Source organism: Colletotrichum higginsianum, chromosome 9, assembly GCF_001672515.1.
Source record: "Colletotrichum higginsianum IMI 349063 chromosome 9, whole genome shotgun sequence".
NCBI classification, from domain to species: domain Eukaryota; kingdom Fungi; phylum Ascomycota; class Sordariomycetes; order Glomerellales; family Glomerellaceae; genus Colletotrichum; species Colletotrichum higginsianum.
In genome coordinates, this window is record NC_030961.1 from 314,182 (window position 1) to 333,074 (window position 18,893).

The following is an 18,893-nucleotide window of genomic DNA, read 5'->3' on the forward strand; positions in this document are numbered from 1 at the left end:
GCAAAGACATGCGAGACGCCGACATCGTCACCGATGTTTGATGGGCGGCGTCACGCGACGAGCGGCGACATTCCTTCATCTCCACGATTGTGGACTATGGATGGAGCTGCCCGAAAACATGCGGATGCAGTGAAAGGAGCAAACAAGATCAAGATTGCTTGCCCCCCCCGCACCCCTTTCATCAACGGGGGCGTTATCGGACACATCGACTCCTTGCTCGACGACAATCGATCATTCAAAGCACCCATGTACGAATGTCAACTCGCCGTGCCGTCTGCCCGCATGGCATTGGGGGGGGGGGGGGGGGGGGAGGCGCGTCAACCCCTGCCCTGGGTGGCTCGGCAGCTTACGGTCTACTATTGTCGATCGCCTGGATGTTGCCGGGGAGGGCACTGCCACCACGACAGGCGCCCTTTGCCGCGAGGAACCCTGGCCTTTGTCCAATCACCGCACCACACCACTTGCGCGCTTCCGTAGGGCGGGAAGTCGCCGGTGGGCAGAGGTGACAGCTCACACTGCAACCCAGTAGGGCGGGCGGTTGGAGACGGTACTAGGGCAAAAGAAAAAAGATTGACGCCGCCGGTGGAACGGTGGAACTAGGCAGTCGAATAGATGCCTTGGGGTGGACCCCGGAGGACTTGTCTCTCTGTCGGGATCCGTCGGCGGGATATCACAAAGGCATGAATGGGTTTTTGGATCGGGGGATGAGGTAGGTTGGGTGTTGCAGCGATCTCCACCCGCCAAGAAATCCTTTGTGATGCCTTTGACAGTCAGTGGTGGCCACGACTACGATGTTCACGATTGGTGGTGGTGGGCGCCGGACCTCCGGTGGGAAGCGGGGCGGAGGCGGAAGGTCTCGGAGGTGCGGGATACGGGGTACGGGGTACGGGGCCGAGTGACGATGGGGAGAAGCGAGACATGTAATGCATCGCCGAGCACTCAAAATTCGACGACAAGTTACGATGGCCACTTGGCCTGTCGCCGTTGAGATAGATGCGCATTCCATCAAATGGACATGCGATGTGAGTTGATTGCCCACCGGCGGGCTGACTTGTGATGACTGTCCACAGGCCTGGCTTACACCTCGACCCATGGATGTGTGAGGTCGGCCCGCCCGCCTTTTGAGTTTGGAGCGTTGGGGTCGGTCTGGGTCTGAGACGACTCCCCAGAGTAAACGAAAGCATCAGGTTCAGCCAGTCACGCACACGATGGGAGAGTCTAGGCTGGGCCGGTTCGGCTGGGCTCATCATAGGCAGAGGGGGAGGGGGGAGGGGGGAGGGGTAGGGTCCCCTCCATCCTTCACGAGCTTGTCTCGAGGGCGAGAACATGTCTGTTTTCTTCTTTAGGCATGTGCTGCTCCTCTTAGACTTAGAGTTGGCCGATTGGCGACCGAGACGGCTCCGACGATTCCCTCTTTGGGTGGTCGAGAGTCGCAAAGCCGAGTCCAGGGGGGGGGGGGGGGGGGAGCTTAGCCCCCAAGTGGTGTCTTTGCTCTATCAACCCCCAACCAGCTATGCAACCGGGCCTGTTTATCCCCCCTTTATTTCCGAGGAAGATGGGAAGATGGGAGGAACGAGGCAGATATGGCAGATATGCGGGGTCCGTCGTGGTCGGACCACGGGGGAGGGGGACCGGCGGAGGGGCGAGAGAGGGCGAGAGTGGCGCGGGTCGGCAGCCGGCAGAACGGGAGGGAATGTCACAGTTGGGGGAGGAGGGGGTCCGTGAGGTCGACGCACTTTGGTCAGTAAAGTTGTCTACTAAGCCTCGACATCCGAGAGTTGGCCGAGTGCTGAAAGTTCTGGGTCGGATGGGTCAGATGAGCGTTGGCATGTTTCGTAAGGGGAAGTGTCTTCGTCCCGCGCATCCTTTCCAACTTGAGGCTGCTGGGTTTGGTCATAAAAAAGAATCGGCGTTGTGCTTGTTTGAAATGGCCGAGGGAGAGACGGGCAGATGTAAATGGTACTTGGCTCTGCAGTTGCTCAAAAGGGAGTACCGGCATCGTGGGTTATTGGCTTCATGGCAGATGGTGGTTGACGTTAACCGGAGCTTTAGGGGGGGGAGCCGGAGGGTTGCTGCCGCGTACGCGACGTACGTCTCGGGCGGAGGTGGCAGTGGAGTACGGTACAGGTATACTGCGTACAGGGCGGGAAGAGACCGGAGATGGGTGAGGAGGAGGAGGAGGGCGAAGAATACCATGGGAATCAGTCAAGGTCCGTCCCGCGGATGTGGATGGTGATTAAGAATGTGGGTTCGCAGCCGGCTTTCGTGGACATTCGCCATCCGGCCGCAGGGACGGACCCGGGAAAGCGAAGGGTCTGGCTGGCCGTCGACGCTGACCACCGCAGGAGCGTGCCTACGACACGAGCCTCCGTCCGATGATGGCGAGCCGAGAGAGAGGATTCGCAAGTGGGTGATTACGAGACTTGGCTGTTCCTGATGCCAAAGTATGTCCATGATGCGAGTGGGTAAGCTGAGCCCCCCCCCCTTTTGGAGGTGAGGTCGAGGAGGGGAAAAAGGATCACATACCGAGTGTGAAGGACTCATCCCTATAAAGTCAAATAGTTCGAGTGCCCAGTCTCAAGCCGTTAGTTGCGAAGACGCGAGTTTCGAGTTTCAAAACCTGGAGCTGAGTAGGAGAAGAGAACCATCTTGGGGAATTGAGTTTCGTCGAGAAGATTGGGGGACAGAGAAAGCGAGAGAGAGAGAGAGAGAGTGTGTGTGCGAGTGAGTGAGAGATGCGTTGCGGCGTTTAGGGTTTGAGAAGAAGATGAAGCAATCGAAGCTTTTGCCATGGCGGCAACGAACATGGGCAGTCAACCTCACACACACACACACACACACACACACACACAATACAATAGACAAGTTGAGGAGCTGAAGATGATTGGGCGGAGGCGGAATGATGCTATTCTATTCTGAAGAGGCCGGGCTGTGTACGGATACAGAGTTACAGTACTTGCATACGGTTGCATAGCTGCATAAAGCCGCGCAGCCCTCCCGACTCAGCCACGCCGCAAAGGCAAGGATGTGGCTGACGCAGCACTGACCCCCCCGCCAGGCTCTTATTGGCCGAAGAAGGGATGGATAATTATGGGGACCGTGGAAGCGAGGTGGACGCTCCCGGCGGTACGTACCGCACTCCGGAGAGGCGGTACAGGGAACGTACCTACTTCCTGCTATTAGGAGCCTGGTACGTATCCCTCCATCTCCCTTTTCCTACCCAACTGACTGACTGTGTTGTGTGTCTCTCTCCCTCATCTCTCTCTCTCACCATCCGCTTCCGCCTGCATACCGACCGACGCGAAGCGAAACAAAACAGGCTCTGTCCGCCGCGTTGTCCGCCGCGTTATCTGCTGCGTAGTCTGCTCCCAGCTGGGTTCTGATATTGGACTCTATTCTGATCCGGTTTGGGGGGGAGGGGGACCACACTTCCATCTCAGCCCGGAACCATGCTACTACAGCCATGCCCCCCCAACCATGCTCACCTTGCCGCGCTTCTTTCCGTTTGCCGGCGCGGTGACAACGGCTGCTTCATCTGCCCCGCCGCGTGGCTCAGATGAGCTGTGCCGCCGCTGACAGGAGACTAGCTGATTAGTCTCCCGTTGCGCGACGTGCAGTGCAGCCCCCCCCAAGGCAGCAACATGAGCTCCCCCAGATCGAACTCCATTGGGGTGGGGGGCGGAGCACTTCCCCTTGTTCACCGCAGCCAGCTCATCCATCTCTCCATCACCGTTGGACGGCGAGTTCTCGTGGATCGTAAGGATTGATTCTTCACCGCGGATGCCTGGCCCCCCCCGGTCCGTCCTCGGCCCCGACGTTTCGTTCCACCGGTACAGCTAGATCCGGGTATGCAAAGTCCATCCAGTCCAGCCTGTAAGTAGCAGCAGACGGCGACATAGTAAACATGCCATGTCTTGGAGTGGCGCGGCATACCTCACCAAACACATGCGTCCCTTCAACTGGTTGATGGTCGCACCCATCCCATACACACCATATGGTCCATCCGTCGTCCGTCCGTCCGTCCAGACTTTCGTCCTGTTAGTCATTCACGCAAACGCAAGCCTTTACACCACCACGCTGCCCTCGACACCCTTTCCCACCCCCCCAGAACGTCAGAGTGGCCGGGGCCGGGGCCGCGAAAGCACGATCTACCTCATCATGCCAGTCCTCCCCCCCCTGGTCATTGCTTGCTTGCTTGCTTGCTTGCTGGTTGCTATGTTATTCCCATCACATACCCTCATCCTGCACTGCTGTACTAGGTACCTGGTCTGCTTGTTTGCCATCTATCCATCGCTTGCGCACTCCGCCGTCCCGTCCTTGGTCTTACTCTTTGCGGATACTCTGGTTTGTCTGCCTTTTTCGAGCGAGCACGAAAGGATCCCAAAGGATGAATAGAGCTGCCCAAGAAGCCGGATTCTGCATTATTTCACCCTCATCATCGCCTCTCTTCCCCCCTCTCTCTCCCTCACGTATTTTGGTCCAGTCTTTTTCTTTAATCTCTTCTCGACTTGACCCTCGGCCGCATCGCCTCTCCACCTCTCTTCTTCTCTCTTTCTCCCTCTCTTCGTGTAACCGACACACGTACACACACGTACACACACATACACACACACACACACACACACACGCACATACAAATCCGTGGCCCATTGGGAATGTAGTCTTTAATCATCGCGTTACACCTTCATAGACGCAACTCCAACAAACAAATAAGCCCCCAAAGCTGAGCGCCCCCCCCTCTGCCCTCAACCTCAAACGACTTGAAGGCTGTTCGTCTCGTCCCACCAACGACATCACCTGCTTCGTGCTGCTCCCCGTATTCTCGGACCCTCGCCACCCCTAAAAGACCAACGTCCGATCTGTATTATTTGGCCACTTGCTGCTCGGCCGTCTTCTTTATTTCGCCTTGATGCCTTTTTGAGATACCCCTCCTCCCCGAGAAAGCTATTTCCCAAGCTCCATCTCCCTCTTCCCCCCCTCCCCCCTTCTTCAGATCAGACCGGGCCGAGCGCACACTTAGACAATCCAGCAATGGCCAACTCAGTCAGCCCAAAACACCTCCCCAGGATCGACACCTCCATGGTGTCATTCCACACAGAATCCGTCGAGGACAGGCTCATCTCGGCCGCCGCCTCGGTGCTGAACCTGCCCAAGAACAGCATCGAGCTGTTTGACTCCTTCTGCGACCTCGGGGGCGACAGACCGTCCGCCGTCGCGTTGAAGAAGAGGTGCATGAGCCTCGGACTGGGCGTGAGGACGAGCGACATCCTCCGCTGTCACACCCTGGCGGAGCTTCAGACGTGCATCACCCCCTTGGTCGTCGAGGTTCAGACCGTGCCCCCCGAGTCCAAGGACTCCGAGGAAGACAGCGCCTCTCCCTCTGATGTCTTCGCCTCAAGTCCCAGGAGACGACGACGACGACGAAAGAGCGCCTGCTCAACAACATCAGCTTCAGCATCAACAACATCGTTGTCATCATCAACATCAACATCAAAGTCGACAGCAACGACAACAACATCGTCGTCCTGCCGTCGTAACTCGTCAGACAGCGCCGACGTGGCACCGCTCAGAAAGCCAGGTGTCGAGATTGAACTCTTTATCCAGTCAACGCCCCAGGTGAGGAACGCCGCCGTCATCAGACCAAAGGCCGGCTACCTGGAAGGCAAGCTCGTGGCCTTTATCACGCTGGCCTCGGGCTGCCTCTCGCAGTCGTCCAGCCTATCGAGCATCCGACTCGTGCCGCAGTCGCAGATGCACTTTGCCGGGAGCCAGGTCGCCGCTGTCCGCCTGGCCCTCGAGACGTCCGGGGGCTCTCACGCCGTGCCCAGCTCATGGATCGTGCTTGACCAGATGCCTTCCAACGGAGAGGGTTCCGTCGACCGGCGGCGGCTCCAGACGTGGATCCAGAACATCAACCAGGACATGTATCACCAGATATCGAGCCTCGAGTCGCACGAGCTCTTCCAGGAGCCGCTGACCGAGATGGAACGCATCGTACAGACGGCCGTCGCCAACGTGCTCCGGATACCGCCGAGGCAGGTCGGCATGAACTTCTCCTTCGGCCAGCTGGGCGGCGACGACATCTCGGCCATGATGCTCGTGTCGGCGTGCCGGACGACCGAGTCCGTCATCGTGAGGCCCGAAGACGTCCAGCAGTGCCCGACGCTGGGCCAGTTGGCGGCACGCGCGTACCGGAAGAACGCGAGGCATGCCGACGACGACGACGCCGCGTGGAGCGAGGAGTCGCTCGAGGGCTTCCGGCTGTCGCCCATGCAGCAGCTGTACTTCGACACAGGGATCGGCGGGCGCATAGAGCAGCGCATGGCATCCAGAGCTGCTGCTGGCGGTGTTGGTAGTGGCGGCGGCGGCGGCGGCGGCGGCGGAGGTGGCGGCTACCGCTTCAACCAGAGCCTCCTGCTCCGGGTCAAGAACAACTCGACACTGGAGGACATCCACGCGGCCATCGCGACGGTCGTTGGGCACCACTCGATGCTCCGGGCGCGGTTCCGGCCCGGCGCCGACGGCTGGACGCAGAGGATCGCGCCCAAGGTGGACGGGTCGTACGGGTTCCGGTACCACTCGGTCAGCACGACGGACGAGGTCATGGCCATCGTCGCGCAGTCGCAGGCGACGATCGACATCGAGGCTGGTCCCGTCTTCGCCGTCGACCACTTCCGGACGCACGACGGCCAGCAGCTGGTCTACCTGCTCGCGCACCACCTCGTCGTGGATATGATGTCGTGGCGCATCATCATCCACGACCTCGACGAGCTGCTACGCGAGGGCACGCTGTTTTCGGAGCGCTCCATGCCCTTCCGGCGGTGGAACGAGCTGCAGGAGGAGTACATCGCCGGCCAAGCCCCGGACCAGCTCGTGATGCCGCCGGAATACGCCGGTGTCCTGCCCGGCGGCCAGTACGGCTACTGGGGCCTCGAGGATTCTCTCAACACGTACGCCGACATCTCGGTCGCCAGCTTCACCCTCAGCCCGGAGCTGACGTCGATCCTGCACACGGCGTGCAACCAGGTCTTCAGGACGGACATGTCGGACATCTACATGGCGGCGCTGCTGCTCTCCTTCAGCCAGACGTTCCACGACCGCCCGCGGGCGCCCCCCGTCGTCTGGAACCAGGAGCACGGCCGCGAGCCGTGGAGCCAGGACGTGGAAATCACCGAGACGGTCGGCTGGTTCACGTCGCTGTGCCCCGTGGCGATGGCGGTCGACGCGGCGGACGACCTGCTCCACGTGCTGCGCAAGATGAAGGACACGAGACGGTCGATCCCGCGGCGCGGCTGGAGCTACTTCGCGTCGCGGTACTTCGGGCCCGAGGCGGCGGCGAGGAGCACCGAGGGGTGGCCGTTCGAGATCATGTTCACCTACGCCGGATCGGTGCAGCAGCTGGAGCGGGAGAAGGGGGTGCTCGAGCAGCTGACGATCCCCGGCAGGCTGTGGTCGACCGAGGCGGCCGACATCGGGCCGGACGTGCCGCGGATCGCCCTCTTCGAGGTGTCGGCCATGGTCGACCGGGGCGCGGCGTCGGTGCAGGTCGTGTATAACCGGCACTCGAGGCACCAGGACCGCATCGCCGAGTGGATCCAGACGTACGAGCACCTCCTGTACGAGGCCATCGGCCGGCTGCGGTACCGCGGCCAGGAGCTGACGCTGTCGGACGTGCCGATGCTCAACACGACGTACGAGGGCCTCGCGAAGCTCAACACGGACCGGCTCGTGGCGCTGGGCCTCTCGAGCGCGCGGGACATCGAGGACGTGCTGCCCGTGACGGCGCTGCAGCAGGAGATCCTCATCAGCCAGACGCGGGACATGGAGACGTGCCACAGCCACGCCGTGTACGAGCTCGCGTCGGCCAACGGCGTCGTGGCGGACCAGGCGCAGATCTGCGGCATCTGGCAGCACATCGTGGCGCGGTACCCGGCGCTGCGGACCGTCTTCATCGACAGCATCTCGGAGGACGGGCTCTTTGACCAGGTCGTCCTCCGGCGGTGCTCGCCCGACATGCTCTTCGTCGACGCCGAGGGCGGGGAGGACCCCGTGGCCGTCCTCGACGCGCTGCCGCCCATTAGCGCGTCGCCCTCGAGCCCGCGGCACCGGGTGTCGGTGTGTAAGTCGCACGCCAGCACGTTCCTGCGGCTCGACATCAGCCACGCGCTGTGCGACGCCCTGAGCCTGCAGAACATTGTCTGGGACTTGAAGAGGATGTATAACAACAACAGTAACAGCATCAGTAGTAACAACAGCTCGAGCGGCAGCAAGGTGTCGTCGTCGTCGATGAAGATGCTCGACCCGTCCCACGCCGCCTGCGTCCGGTACATCTCGTTGGCCCGCCGGGAGAACAGCCTCAACTTCTGGCTCGGCCGGCTCCGGGAGACGAGGCCGTGCCTGTTCCCACGCCTGATGACGACGACGACGACTAAGACGACGGCGGCGATGACATTCCTAGACGACGGCAACGGCAACGACGACAACGCCGCGAGCGCCATGAGACACACCAACTTCCACGTCGAGCTTCCCATGGCGCAGATCGACGACTTTTGCCGGTCCCTAGACATCAGCCGGTCCGTCCTCATGCAGATGGCGTGGGCGCTCGTCTTGCGGGCCTTCACCGGCTCCCACCGAGTGTGCTTCGGCTACCGGTCGTCCGGCCGAGAGGCGGAAGACGCCCCGGAAGGGCTCACCCGCTCCGTCGGCACGTTCGAGAACACGACGGCATGCTCCGTCGGCCTCGAGAACCACAAGACGGTCGGCTCGGTCCTCAAGACGATCCAGGACGACGTCGAGACCTGCCGTCCACACCAGCACGTGCCCATATCGGAGATTCAGCATGCCCTCAGCCTTCAGGGGCAGCATCAGCGGCAGCAGCACCACCAGCGCGACGACGGCCTCCTCTTCAACACGTGTCTGTCCTACCAGGAGGAGCCGCACGAGCTGAAGAGCCGGTTCAGCTCGACGGCGCGGCCGCCGATGAGGCTCTCGTGCATCCAGGCCTTCAACACGCCCGACATGGACGTCACCTTGTCGCTGACGCTCGTCAACGGGCGTCTCGTCACGGGCGTCTCGCACCGGCTCATGACGGCGGCCCAGGCGGAGAACCTCACCAACACCTTCGGCCGCGCGGTGCTCTCCCTGCTCGAGGCGGGCCCGGACGCCGCGGTCGGGGGCGTCGACCTCTTCACCGACAGGGACTACGCCCAGCTGCTCATCAGCGACTGGGGCGCGGACAAGGGCGGCAAGGAGGCCGCGTCGCCCGGGTGCGTCCACGCCTTGGTCTCGCAGCACGCCCGGCTGCGGCCGGATGCCCAGGCCATCTGCGCCTGGGACGGCGAGCTCTCGTACCGCCAGGTCTGCCGTCTCGTCTCGCGGCTGGCGACCTTTCTCGGCCAGTGGGGGGTCCGGCCTGGCGTGGCCGTGCCGGTCATCCTCGACAAGAACAAGTGGGCAGTGATTAGTATCCTGGCCGTGATGAAGTAAGTCTTTTTTATACTATTATACTACTGTAACTGTGTAATGTGCTGTTCTCTTCCATGTTCATACATATATCTATACAAATCTATATGTATGACACATATATATGTATATATATATATATACATCCAACTAACACGATAACCCCCCCCCCAGAGCCGGCGGCTGCTTCGTGCCCATCGACGCCGAGGACCGAGCCAACGTCGAGACCTTTGTCCGCCAGATCTCGCCCAAGGTCGTCGTCGCCACAGACATGATGTGGAAGCACCTCGAGGCCATCGTCGACGGCGTCGTCGTCGTCGACGACTCCCTCTTCGAGGTCAACTTCGCCATGGAGGCCCCTTTACCCATGGCCGCGCCCAACGACGCCGCCTGCATCCTCCTCTCGCCGGGCTCGTCTCGCGGCCGCGAGGCCAAGGGCATCGTCTTCCCCCACGCCGCCCTCTCGTCCGCCTTCGTCACGCAGGGCCGCGCCCTCGGCCTTGACGGCGACAGCCGCGTCATGCAGCTCTCGTCCTTTTGCGTCGACACGGCGCTGGTCGAGCTGCTGTCGACCCTCGTCCACGGCGGCTGCGTGTGCGTGCCGTCCTCGGTCGAGCGGACCAGCGACATCGTCGGCGCCGCCCGCCGCATGGACGTCAACTGGAGCTACATGACGCCCGTCCTGGCCCGCAAGATGACGCCGGCCGCCATCCCGAGCCTGCGGACGGTCTGCTTCCGCACCCGCCGCCTCGACGGGGACACCTGCGGCCCCTGGATGGCCGCCACGAGGGTCCTGCTCGCCTACGGCGCCCCGGACGTCTGCCCGCTGGGCGTGTCGGTCCTCGAGGTCGCCCGGCCGTCGGACCTCACCCGCGTCGCGCCGCCCTTCCTCGGCCGCTTCTGGATCGTCAACCCGGAGGACCACCGCAAGCTGATGCCCATCGGCGCCGTCGGCGAGCTCGTCATCGAGAGCCCGACCCTGGCCCACCGCTTCGTCCCCGGCCAGCCGCTGTGCCGCCTGCCCCAGGACGCCGACTTGGCGCTTGAGGACGGCAAGCCGAGGACGCGTTACTTCAAGACGGGCCACCGCGTGCGGTACATGGAGGACGGCATGCTCGACTTTGTCTCTAGTGTCCGTGATGATCTGGAGAGCGGCGGCGGCGGCGGAGGCGGTAGCAGCAACAGCAGCAACAGCGGCATCGGCATCGGCCAGGCCGCTCCCCTGCCCGTGGCCGAGATCGAGCAGAAGCTCCGGCGGTGCCTCGGCCAGGGCGTCGACCTCGCCGTCGAGTCCATCATCAGCCGGGACGCGCAGCCGTCGCTCGCGGCCTTTGTCGAGCTCGGCGAGAGGCTGTTCGAGGGCTCCGAGGACCTCACGAGGATCAGCGTGACGACCCGCGAGCGCACCTACATCGCCAAGAAGCTCATCGAGTCGTCCCTCGGCACCAGCCTGCCGTCGCACATGATGCCCACCGTCTTCGTCCCCGTCAAGCACCTGCCCGTCACGCCCTCGCTGAAGGTGAACCGCCGCAAGCTGCAGAAGATGGTCGGCTGGCTGTCCCAGGACCAGCTCGTGGCCCTGTCGGCCGTCGCCTCGCCCGACGAGATCCGCTCCGTCGGCATCAAGCCCCTGCCGCTGACCAAGGTCGAGGAGCGCATGCGGTCCGTCTGGGCGTCCGTCTTGGGGGTCGAGGCCGAGGCCATCCACGGCAACCAGAGCTTCGTCATGCTCGGCGGCCGGAGCTACCTCGCCGGCCGGCTCGTCGTCGCGTGCCGGAAAAGGGGGCTCATCATCGCCCTGCCCGACGTTCTCCGCGGTGCCAGCCTCACGGAGCTCTGCCAGGGCATCACGCTCAGCTCGGATTACGCCCTTGAGGCCGCGGCGGAGCTGTCCACCGAGACTTCTGCCGCTCCGTCGTCGGCGTCGGCGTCGGCATCCGGGGCATCGGCACCAGCATCGGCATCGGCATCGGCATCGTCACCGGAGATGCCGTTCGAGGAGCACTTCGTCCGCGACGTCATCGCCCCGAAGCTAAAGGTCGCCCGGGAGGCCATATGCGACGTTGCCGAAGCCTCGGCCACGCAGCTCAGGTTCCTCGAGACGGGCCTGCTGAAGGGCAACGCGAGCCTCACCTACTTCACCTTCAGCTTCACCGGCGCCGTCCAGACCAAGAAGCTCGAGGCCGTGTGCCTCTGCCTGGCCAAGATCCATCCCATCCTGCGCACTGCCTTCGTCGTCCACGAGCGGAGGGTGTACCAGGCGGCGCTCAAGTCCTTCGTGCCCGAGTTCAAGCGCGTCGAGGTGCCGACCTGGCGCGTGTCGGCCATGACGGAGAAGCTCATCAAGAGGGACCAGACGGGCTCCTTCAACCTCGAGGTGCCCGCGACCAAGTTCTTCTTCGTCGACGCCGGGAAGCAGTCCAACCTCGTGCTGCGGCTGTCGGGCGCCCAGTACGACGACGCCTCCGTTTCCCTGCTGCTCCAGCACCTCCGGAGCATCTACGTCTCCCCGTCCTGCCCGCCGCGGAGGGCGACCTACTTTGACTTTGCCCGCTCGGCGACCAACAACAACACCATCACCACCACTGCCGCCGCCGCCGCCGCCGCCGCCGGAAGCGCAAAGGACCACTGGGCCTCGGTGCTCGACGGGGCCAAGATGACCCGCGTCGTCGCCCACAGCAAGCCGCCGGCCATGAGCGCCAACGTCAAGACCATCTCCCAGCGCGTCTCCGTCATGTCCCTGGCCAACATCGGCATCTCCTTCGACACCGTCGTCAAGTCCGCCTGGGCCATGGTGCTCGGCAACCTCGCCGGCAGCGGCGACGTGCTCTTCGGCGAGGTCGTCGAGGGCCGCCATCTCCGGCTCCCCGACGGCTCCGACGTCTCCGGCACGCTCGGCCCCGTGTCCAACGCGATCCCCGTCCGGGTCCGGTTCGCCGACACGCTGAGCAGCCCGCTCGAGCTGCTCAAGCACGTCCACGGCCAGCGCGTCGCGAGCATCCCGTTCGAGAACATGGGCTGGCTCGACGTGGTCGAGAAGTGCACCAAGATGCCCTACTGGACGCGCTTCAGCACCGTCGTCGAGCACCGCCACCAGGACGCCGCCCGCGAGGCCGCCGCCGTCTTCAACCTCGGCGGCGCCGTCAAGTGCCGCTTCGCCGTCCACGAGGCCGCCAGCCGGGACGTCTACGACCTCCACGTCGTCTCGGCCCAGGAGACCGCCGCCGCCGGCGACATCTCGCTGACCTTTTGCGAGAACCGCATCCCCGCCATGTTCGCCGCCGACGCCCTCCGCGCCCTCTGCGCCAACATCGAGCTGCTCACCTCCGTCTCCATGCTGCACCCGCTGATCCCCTCGGCCGCCGACTACCGCGACGTGCCGCCGCAGATCCCCCTGCCGCGGCTCGAGATGGAGACGAAGCCCACCACCGCCGCCGGCGCCGCCATGTCCGGGACCCACCGCGCCGCCGTCCAGGCCGCCATCTCCCGGGTCTGGACGGCCGCGCTCGACCCGCGCTCCCTCGGCGTCCCCGAGGCCCAGCTGCACAACGCCGCCTTCTACGACCTCTGGGCCAGCATGGTGCCGGCCTTCCAGCTTGCCGAGATGCTGACGCAGGAGCTCCCGCGCCTCGGCCTGCCCGGCTCGCACCACCTGACCGTCTCGATGGAGGAGGTCATGGCCCACCCGACCATGGCGGAGCAGTTCGAGCTGGCGGCTCGCAAGATGCGCGACGCCAGGCGGAGGACCATAGTCGAGGTCTTTTCGTCTTCGACGACGTCTTCGTCTTCGTCGTCATCGTCGTCGTCCAGGACGCATCCCTCGTGGGGCCGCCGCGGGCTGAAGATGCTCGTGAGTGGTGGTGGCAGTACGAGTACGAGTACCAGCGCCAGCGTCAACGCCAGCTCGTCGAGCTCCGTGGACGTCTACCGCGGTCCCTCCGCGCAGCAGCAGCAGCAGCAGGGAGGGGCGCCGTTCATGGACTCCATCGCCGAGGGCGCCATCAGCGGCGGCATACGTGCCGCGAGACCGGCGTCGCCCGTGGAGCTGGACGGACCGCGGAGGCAGAGGCTGAGTCTCGCCGTCGAGCACGACGGGAGCAGCATGGAGAGCCTGACGACGGGGAGCAGCCGGACCGACGAGGAGACGGAGGACCGGCGGCCGAGCGTGCCGGGGAACGGAGAGGATCGGGAAGAGGAGGACGCGGACGTGGTGAGTCCGCTGAGCGCGACGACGACGACGGCCCCGACACCGGTGAAGGAGAGCCGGATCCGGAGGAAGGCCGGCAGCGTGCTGAGCCGCATCAGTCTCGTCAGTCCCGTGAGCTTATCCGGGTCCAAGTTGGGGCATCGTTGAAGGGTGTTGGGTGTGTGTCTATGGTGTTGTAAGAACAGTGTTGGAGTATTGTATATGTACGGCCTTTCAAGAGCGGTTTCCTATGTCAACAGCGAGCAGATTTCAAGGCATGATGATATCCAATAAAACGTAATCGTATTATCTCTTCAACTATCTCATGGAACAATATCGTGATAGTCTGGCTTTGATATGACGGTTCAACCGAACGAGGCCTCCAGATTACTATGTCTTCTCCTTCAACCCGCTCGTCTTGTCCTCCTCGAGAACCGCCGTCTCGCTCGAAAGGCTCTCCATCTCGACGTCGAACTGCGAGTAGTGACTCCGCTGTGCCCGGGACGCGCTCGCGTGGGCGCTCTGCTTCGCCCCCGAGCCCTCGGAGCCCATCAGCTTGGGCGCCATGGCCCGGAAGAACCTCCGCAGGGTCGGCATCGAGCCGCAGATGATGAACAGATTCACCTCGACGAAGCTGTCATGGCACGTGGATAGTGTAAGTAAGGGGTTTCCATCGCGGTGTTCTCCAGTTGACAGTCCATCATACTTACGACCAGACGTTCGCCGGCGCTGCGACCCACGGAATATCATTTGTCGAAAGCAGCGACTGCATATACACCAAGCGGACAACAGAAGTCGTGACGGTTCTGCCGGAGGAGAAAGTCAGTCTCGTTCTGTCTAGTTGCTTCCAAAAAAACAAAAGGGAAACAAATACATGGACGCGATGCCAAACATCAGCACAGCCCCAACCTTGACCGCCGGCCGCATCTGCAGACGCAGGACCATGGGTATGGGTATCACGAAGAGGACGACGTCGGACACGATGTTGGAGACGGCGATGGCCATGTACAGAACAGCCGAGTTGAGACACTGCCCCGGGCTGTAGGGGTCCCAGTTGGTGCGGATCGGCCTGCAGTGGAAGAGGAGCAGCGAGGCGATGACGACGGTGTAGGCGGCCACCATGGCGATGGCGAGCAGGATCGCCCGTCGGTACCAGCTCTGCGGGGAGATGTTGAGGTATGCCGTCAGCAGCGACGTCTTTGTGAGGCCGTTGCAGGCGATGAAAACGGGCGCCACGATGTAGGAGCTCTGGGGTTGAGGAGAAGTGTGAGCGTGTGTGAGTGAGCGAGGACTTCGAGTGTAAGTTGAGCAGAGGGGGGAACACGAACCAGCATGTGCTTCTCGTAAATCTGTATCGACATCTCGAACGCGTGGTGACCGAGCCCGCCGATCGATACGGACCCTTACGACGGTCAGCGACTGCGCCTGGAACACCATTGGGGCAGGTCTTTACATGTTTGCACCGATTGCATGACGATGGATGCAAGCTGGAAAGGAAGGGGTCAGTGAGTCTTCGAAGACGGCGTGGTATCAGAGATTAGTCCTACTCACCCAAGCAAAGAGTATCAAAACTCCAGGCCGCCAGCGTCAGCCTCGATCTAAGCACGAAAGGGGGGCATCAGGGGAAGGGAAGGGGGCTCTCACAATCGTCGATCTTGGGGCCGTCACAGAGGAAGAACTTGGTGTAGAACCGCTGGACCAAGGTCAGGAGGGCCAACGGACCCAGGACCCCGAACACGAGATAGTGCTCGAGCACCTTTTGCTGCTGCGGGTGCTCAAAGTCGACCCGGTAGCCCGCCGGCGCCGCGATGAAGGTCGTCACGCCATTCGTCACCGGGAACTCGGCCATCGGGACGGGGCCAGGCGCGAGGCAGATGCTTCAAGAGAAAAGGAAACGAAAAAGAAAAAGGCTCGTGAGAGATGAAGGGGCCTGGGGAGAGCGAGAGAAATCGGAAGTGAGCTCGCGCATATAACGCGAAGAAAAGCCGTTGCGGTTCCCAATGCATTTATCCATAACCACCAATTTTCTCTCTTTGTCGACATCTCGCGAGCGGAGTGTTCCGGTCAGTTGGATGAAGAGAAATCACGTCTCCCATGATTTCTCGGAAAGGGAGCCGAGGGCCAAGAAACCAAGCTATCACGTCGCCACTTTTCCAGTTTCCGGTTCCAACAACCAACCGTCAACGCGAAGCATGATGCATCCACGGAAGACCCTCACACTCCCGGTCGACAAACTCCTATACCCTGATGTCTATGCCTGTGCCTGCGCCTGTTCTTGGCTTTCAAGGGACCGCAGGACCAGGAAATCTACATCCCGTGCCGTTGGAAATGCTTTCAAATCTGAAGACTCATGTAGTGCCTGTAGGCGGCTTACACCCATGCCTCGCTTGAAGCGGCTTCCATGAAAATGGTTCCAGAGCCCCTCCATCTACCTGTACGGCGCCAACGGTTTGATTAATAACAGTCCAAGGGCATGCGGAGAACTCCACCACCTTCTCGGCTCTCGCGAGTTCCTGCGTTGTCCATATTCCACGCATCAAGCCAACAGAGTTAATATAATGACCCCCGGAGAGAGGCCAAATCGACAAGGCACGGAGATCGAGACCAAAAGAAGAAAAAGCGGTCTTCCATCTCTTTGGAGAGGGAGAATTGACAAGCAAACATTATCCTAACGTAACGTAACGAAAAGGATAAAAGTCTTGACATACACATACCTCCCCTCCTCCCCCTTTCCACTCCTCTCTGTCTGAAACTCTCAGATAATTCGGTTTCCCGGATTCCCTGCCAACCCAATCACTTTCCACTGCGTTCCCGCGTCAGACCACTTCAACTCAAGTTTTCGACATCTCTCCCGCCCGGGATTCCAAGTAGAACATGGTCCGCCTCGCCGTCCCCTTCGCCATCGCGGCCACGCTCCTCGCCGGCGGCATGGCCTCCTGTACCAATACCGGCCAGGCCCAGATGGTCACCTACGTCAAGCGGGCCGCCAACGTCACCCGGGATCGGTTCTGGAACTACTGGCAGACCGAGCACGCGCCCAAGGTCGCGCCCTTGGCCGTCTATTTCAACATCACGCGCTACCAGCAGGTACGTCAGACGGGCGCCCGCCCCCTCGGTCAGAATGCCGTTGTCTCCTTTTGCGTGGGCTGAACTTCTCGCCTCAGATCCAAGTCGGAGGCCAGATCCTCCCTACGGCAGCGGGTTCGACCGAGCCCGCCGCCACCGAGCCTGTGGAGTTTGACGGCATCGCCATGTTCCTCTACAAGTCGGACGAGGTTCTCGCGGCCATGCTCGCGCACCCGTATTACCTCGAGGTGGTCGAGCCCGACGAGCACGTCTTCATCGACAAGGCAGCCTTCGGCGCCGGCATGGTCGCCACCTTTGTCGGCACCGACATCGAGATCGTGGACGGGAGAACGGACGTCTGGGTTGGTAATCGGGCGACTAGGGAGAAGTACGACAAAGTCTTTCAGTCTTATTTTTAAAGGGACCCAGTGCTGCTCCGACGAAGAAAAAAGAAAGAGGGGGGGGGGGGGGAGCGTCTGGCTCAGATCGACCTGAAAGCTTTGACAAGACCATCTGGAACCACAGGCTGAAATTACCAAGTCCGTTGACCGCCGTATTTTGTAGGAATCTGTAGAGCATACAGATCTGCTCCATCTTTCCGTCATCAAAGCCAAGTTAGAGTGTTTCTGAGACCCCTGTGACTTGTGCACGAGTCTTGAAAAACGTATTTTGCCGCCCTGGCAACTCTCCGTCGCAAGAGGGCCCCAGCCCACACAATGATTTTAAGCCTCTCGGGATTAAGAACGTGAACGGGAGGAAGAAGGACATGTGAAAAAAAGTATCAATCGGCCGTTGGGCCTTCAGGAGACCACCAAGAAGGTGACTGGTCGTATGCGGTTGGATGAACCCCCGCAAACACCGTACCAGGGCCCCCGGGGGAATGGGTCCCGGGAGTGGGTCCCGGGAGCGGAGGCGGCATCCCTGCTCCGCGGAAGGTTACATTATCCCATCAGGTCTTTTGCGTACTTGTACGATGGGCAGATGATTCCAAGTTATGACACCTTCAAGTCCATACCAAGAGCTTCTGGCTCTGAGTGGCACTGCCAGTGCGCCTCTGGACTCCTTCTTTCAGTCAGGTTGCTTAATTCAAGTTGCCATCCGGAAGATGGAAACTGATGCCAACGTACCAAGAAGGCCGAATCGCGGATACATCCGTCGAGTTGGTGCAACCCCTAAGAATTGTTTCAGACACTAACCAAGATCATTTGCTAGTTGAGGGGTGATGGAGGACTTCACAACTCTCGTTGATCCTGAGGAATGTGGTTTGCGTGAACTCCCTGTCGACGGCGTCTTGTTGGAACAGGGGGCAGGTTGAGTGTAGAAATATGGGGTCTCACCAGACTATGGAAAACAACCACTCCATAAATTTCTTCTTCTCAATCACAAACATTCCTAGGATCGGCTGGTCGATGTAAACTTGGAAGTTGGAACCGTCAGCTTGGTTTGCACAACCAGTTGCTGATGGAAAACTGGCGACGACAAAAACGAGTGCTTCGACAAACCAACCATGCTACGAATACATACATTTCGGTGATATGAACAAAGCAAAATAGCCCAATTTGGACATGTCGGGCGCAAAAATCACATAAGACTCCTTCCAGTCCAAGGATGATATCCAACAATTGCATGACACGACGGTCTGCGTGCTCGTTATTGGTCCGGTAATGAGACCGGGTCAGGACCCTTGCTCCAGTTCCCTGTCCTGACGGAATGGCTGTTGGTTCTATGTTGCGAAAAGAAAACACTGGATACATATGCAGGGTGATGGGAGAAGACGCGTACTTGTAGTCCGAAGAGAGATTGGGGGACCGGTTGGCCGGAATATTACATCACACATCACACCACTTTCCTCTAGCCGTGGCAATGTCAATGGGCCTAGATCCACCTCCGCTCGTATAGCACCGGCAAATCAAAGACGCTCCAGTGAGCGATGCTGATACCAGGGAGGTAGAGATGCGGCTGTTGCTGTCCGCTGCCGATGCCTGCAGAGACTCTGCAGAAACCCTGTCCTGACTCCTGAGCACGCAGCCAGTCGTCTCCAACGAGGTGGATATTTCGCTATTTCTGTAATACGTTCTGGTAAGAGAGAAAGACCGAGTCATGATCCCGGCAAAAGCACTCCGTCTTAGTAAGGATCGAACGATTAGGGAAATCTTGGGGAAGTTGAAAAGGCCATAAG

At 61.1% G+C, this 18,893-nt stretch overlaps 2 protein-coding genes across 2 annotated transcripts; both read left to right on the forward strand.

Annotated features, from left to right (window-relative positions):
• Positions 1–5,031: 5,031 nt before the first annotated feature.
• CH63R_12355 (AMP-binding enzyme) lies at positions 5,032–15,572 on the forward strand (the record flags this gene model as incomplete). Its single annotated transcript, XM_018307329.1, has 5 exons — positions 5,032–9,482; positions 9,637–13,780; positions 13,994–14,301; positions 14,551–14,824; positions 15,210–15,572. 5 exons carry the CDS (start codon positions 5,032–5,034, stop codon positions 15,570–15,572), a joined length of 9,540 nt encoding a protein of 3,179 aa, XP_018151746.1.
• A 950-nt stretch (positions 15,573–16,522) lies between these two features.
• Positions 16,523–17,133, forward strand: CH63R_12356 (Ethyl tert-butyl ether degradation; the record flags this gene model as incomplete). Its single annotated transcript, XM_018307330.1, has 2 exons — positions 16,523–16,735; positions 16,813–17,133. The coding sequence occupies 2 exons, from the start codon at positions 16,523–16,525 to the stop codon at positions 17,131–17,133; spliced, it is 534 nt and encodes a 177-aa protein (XP_018151747.1).
• Positions 17,134–18,893: the final 1,760 nt, after the last annotated feature.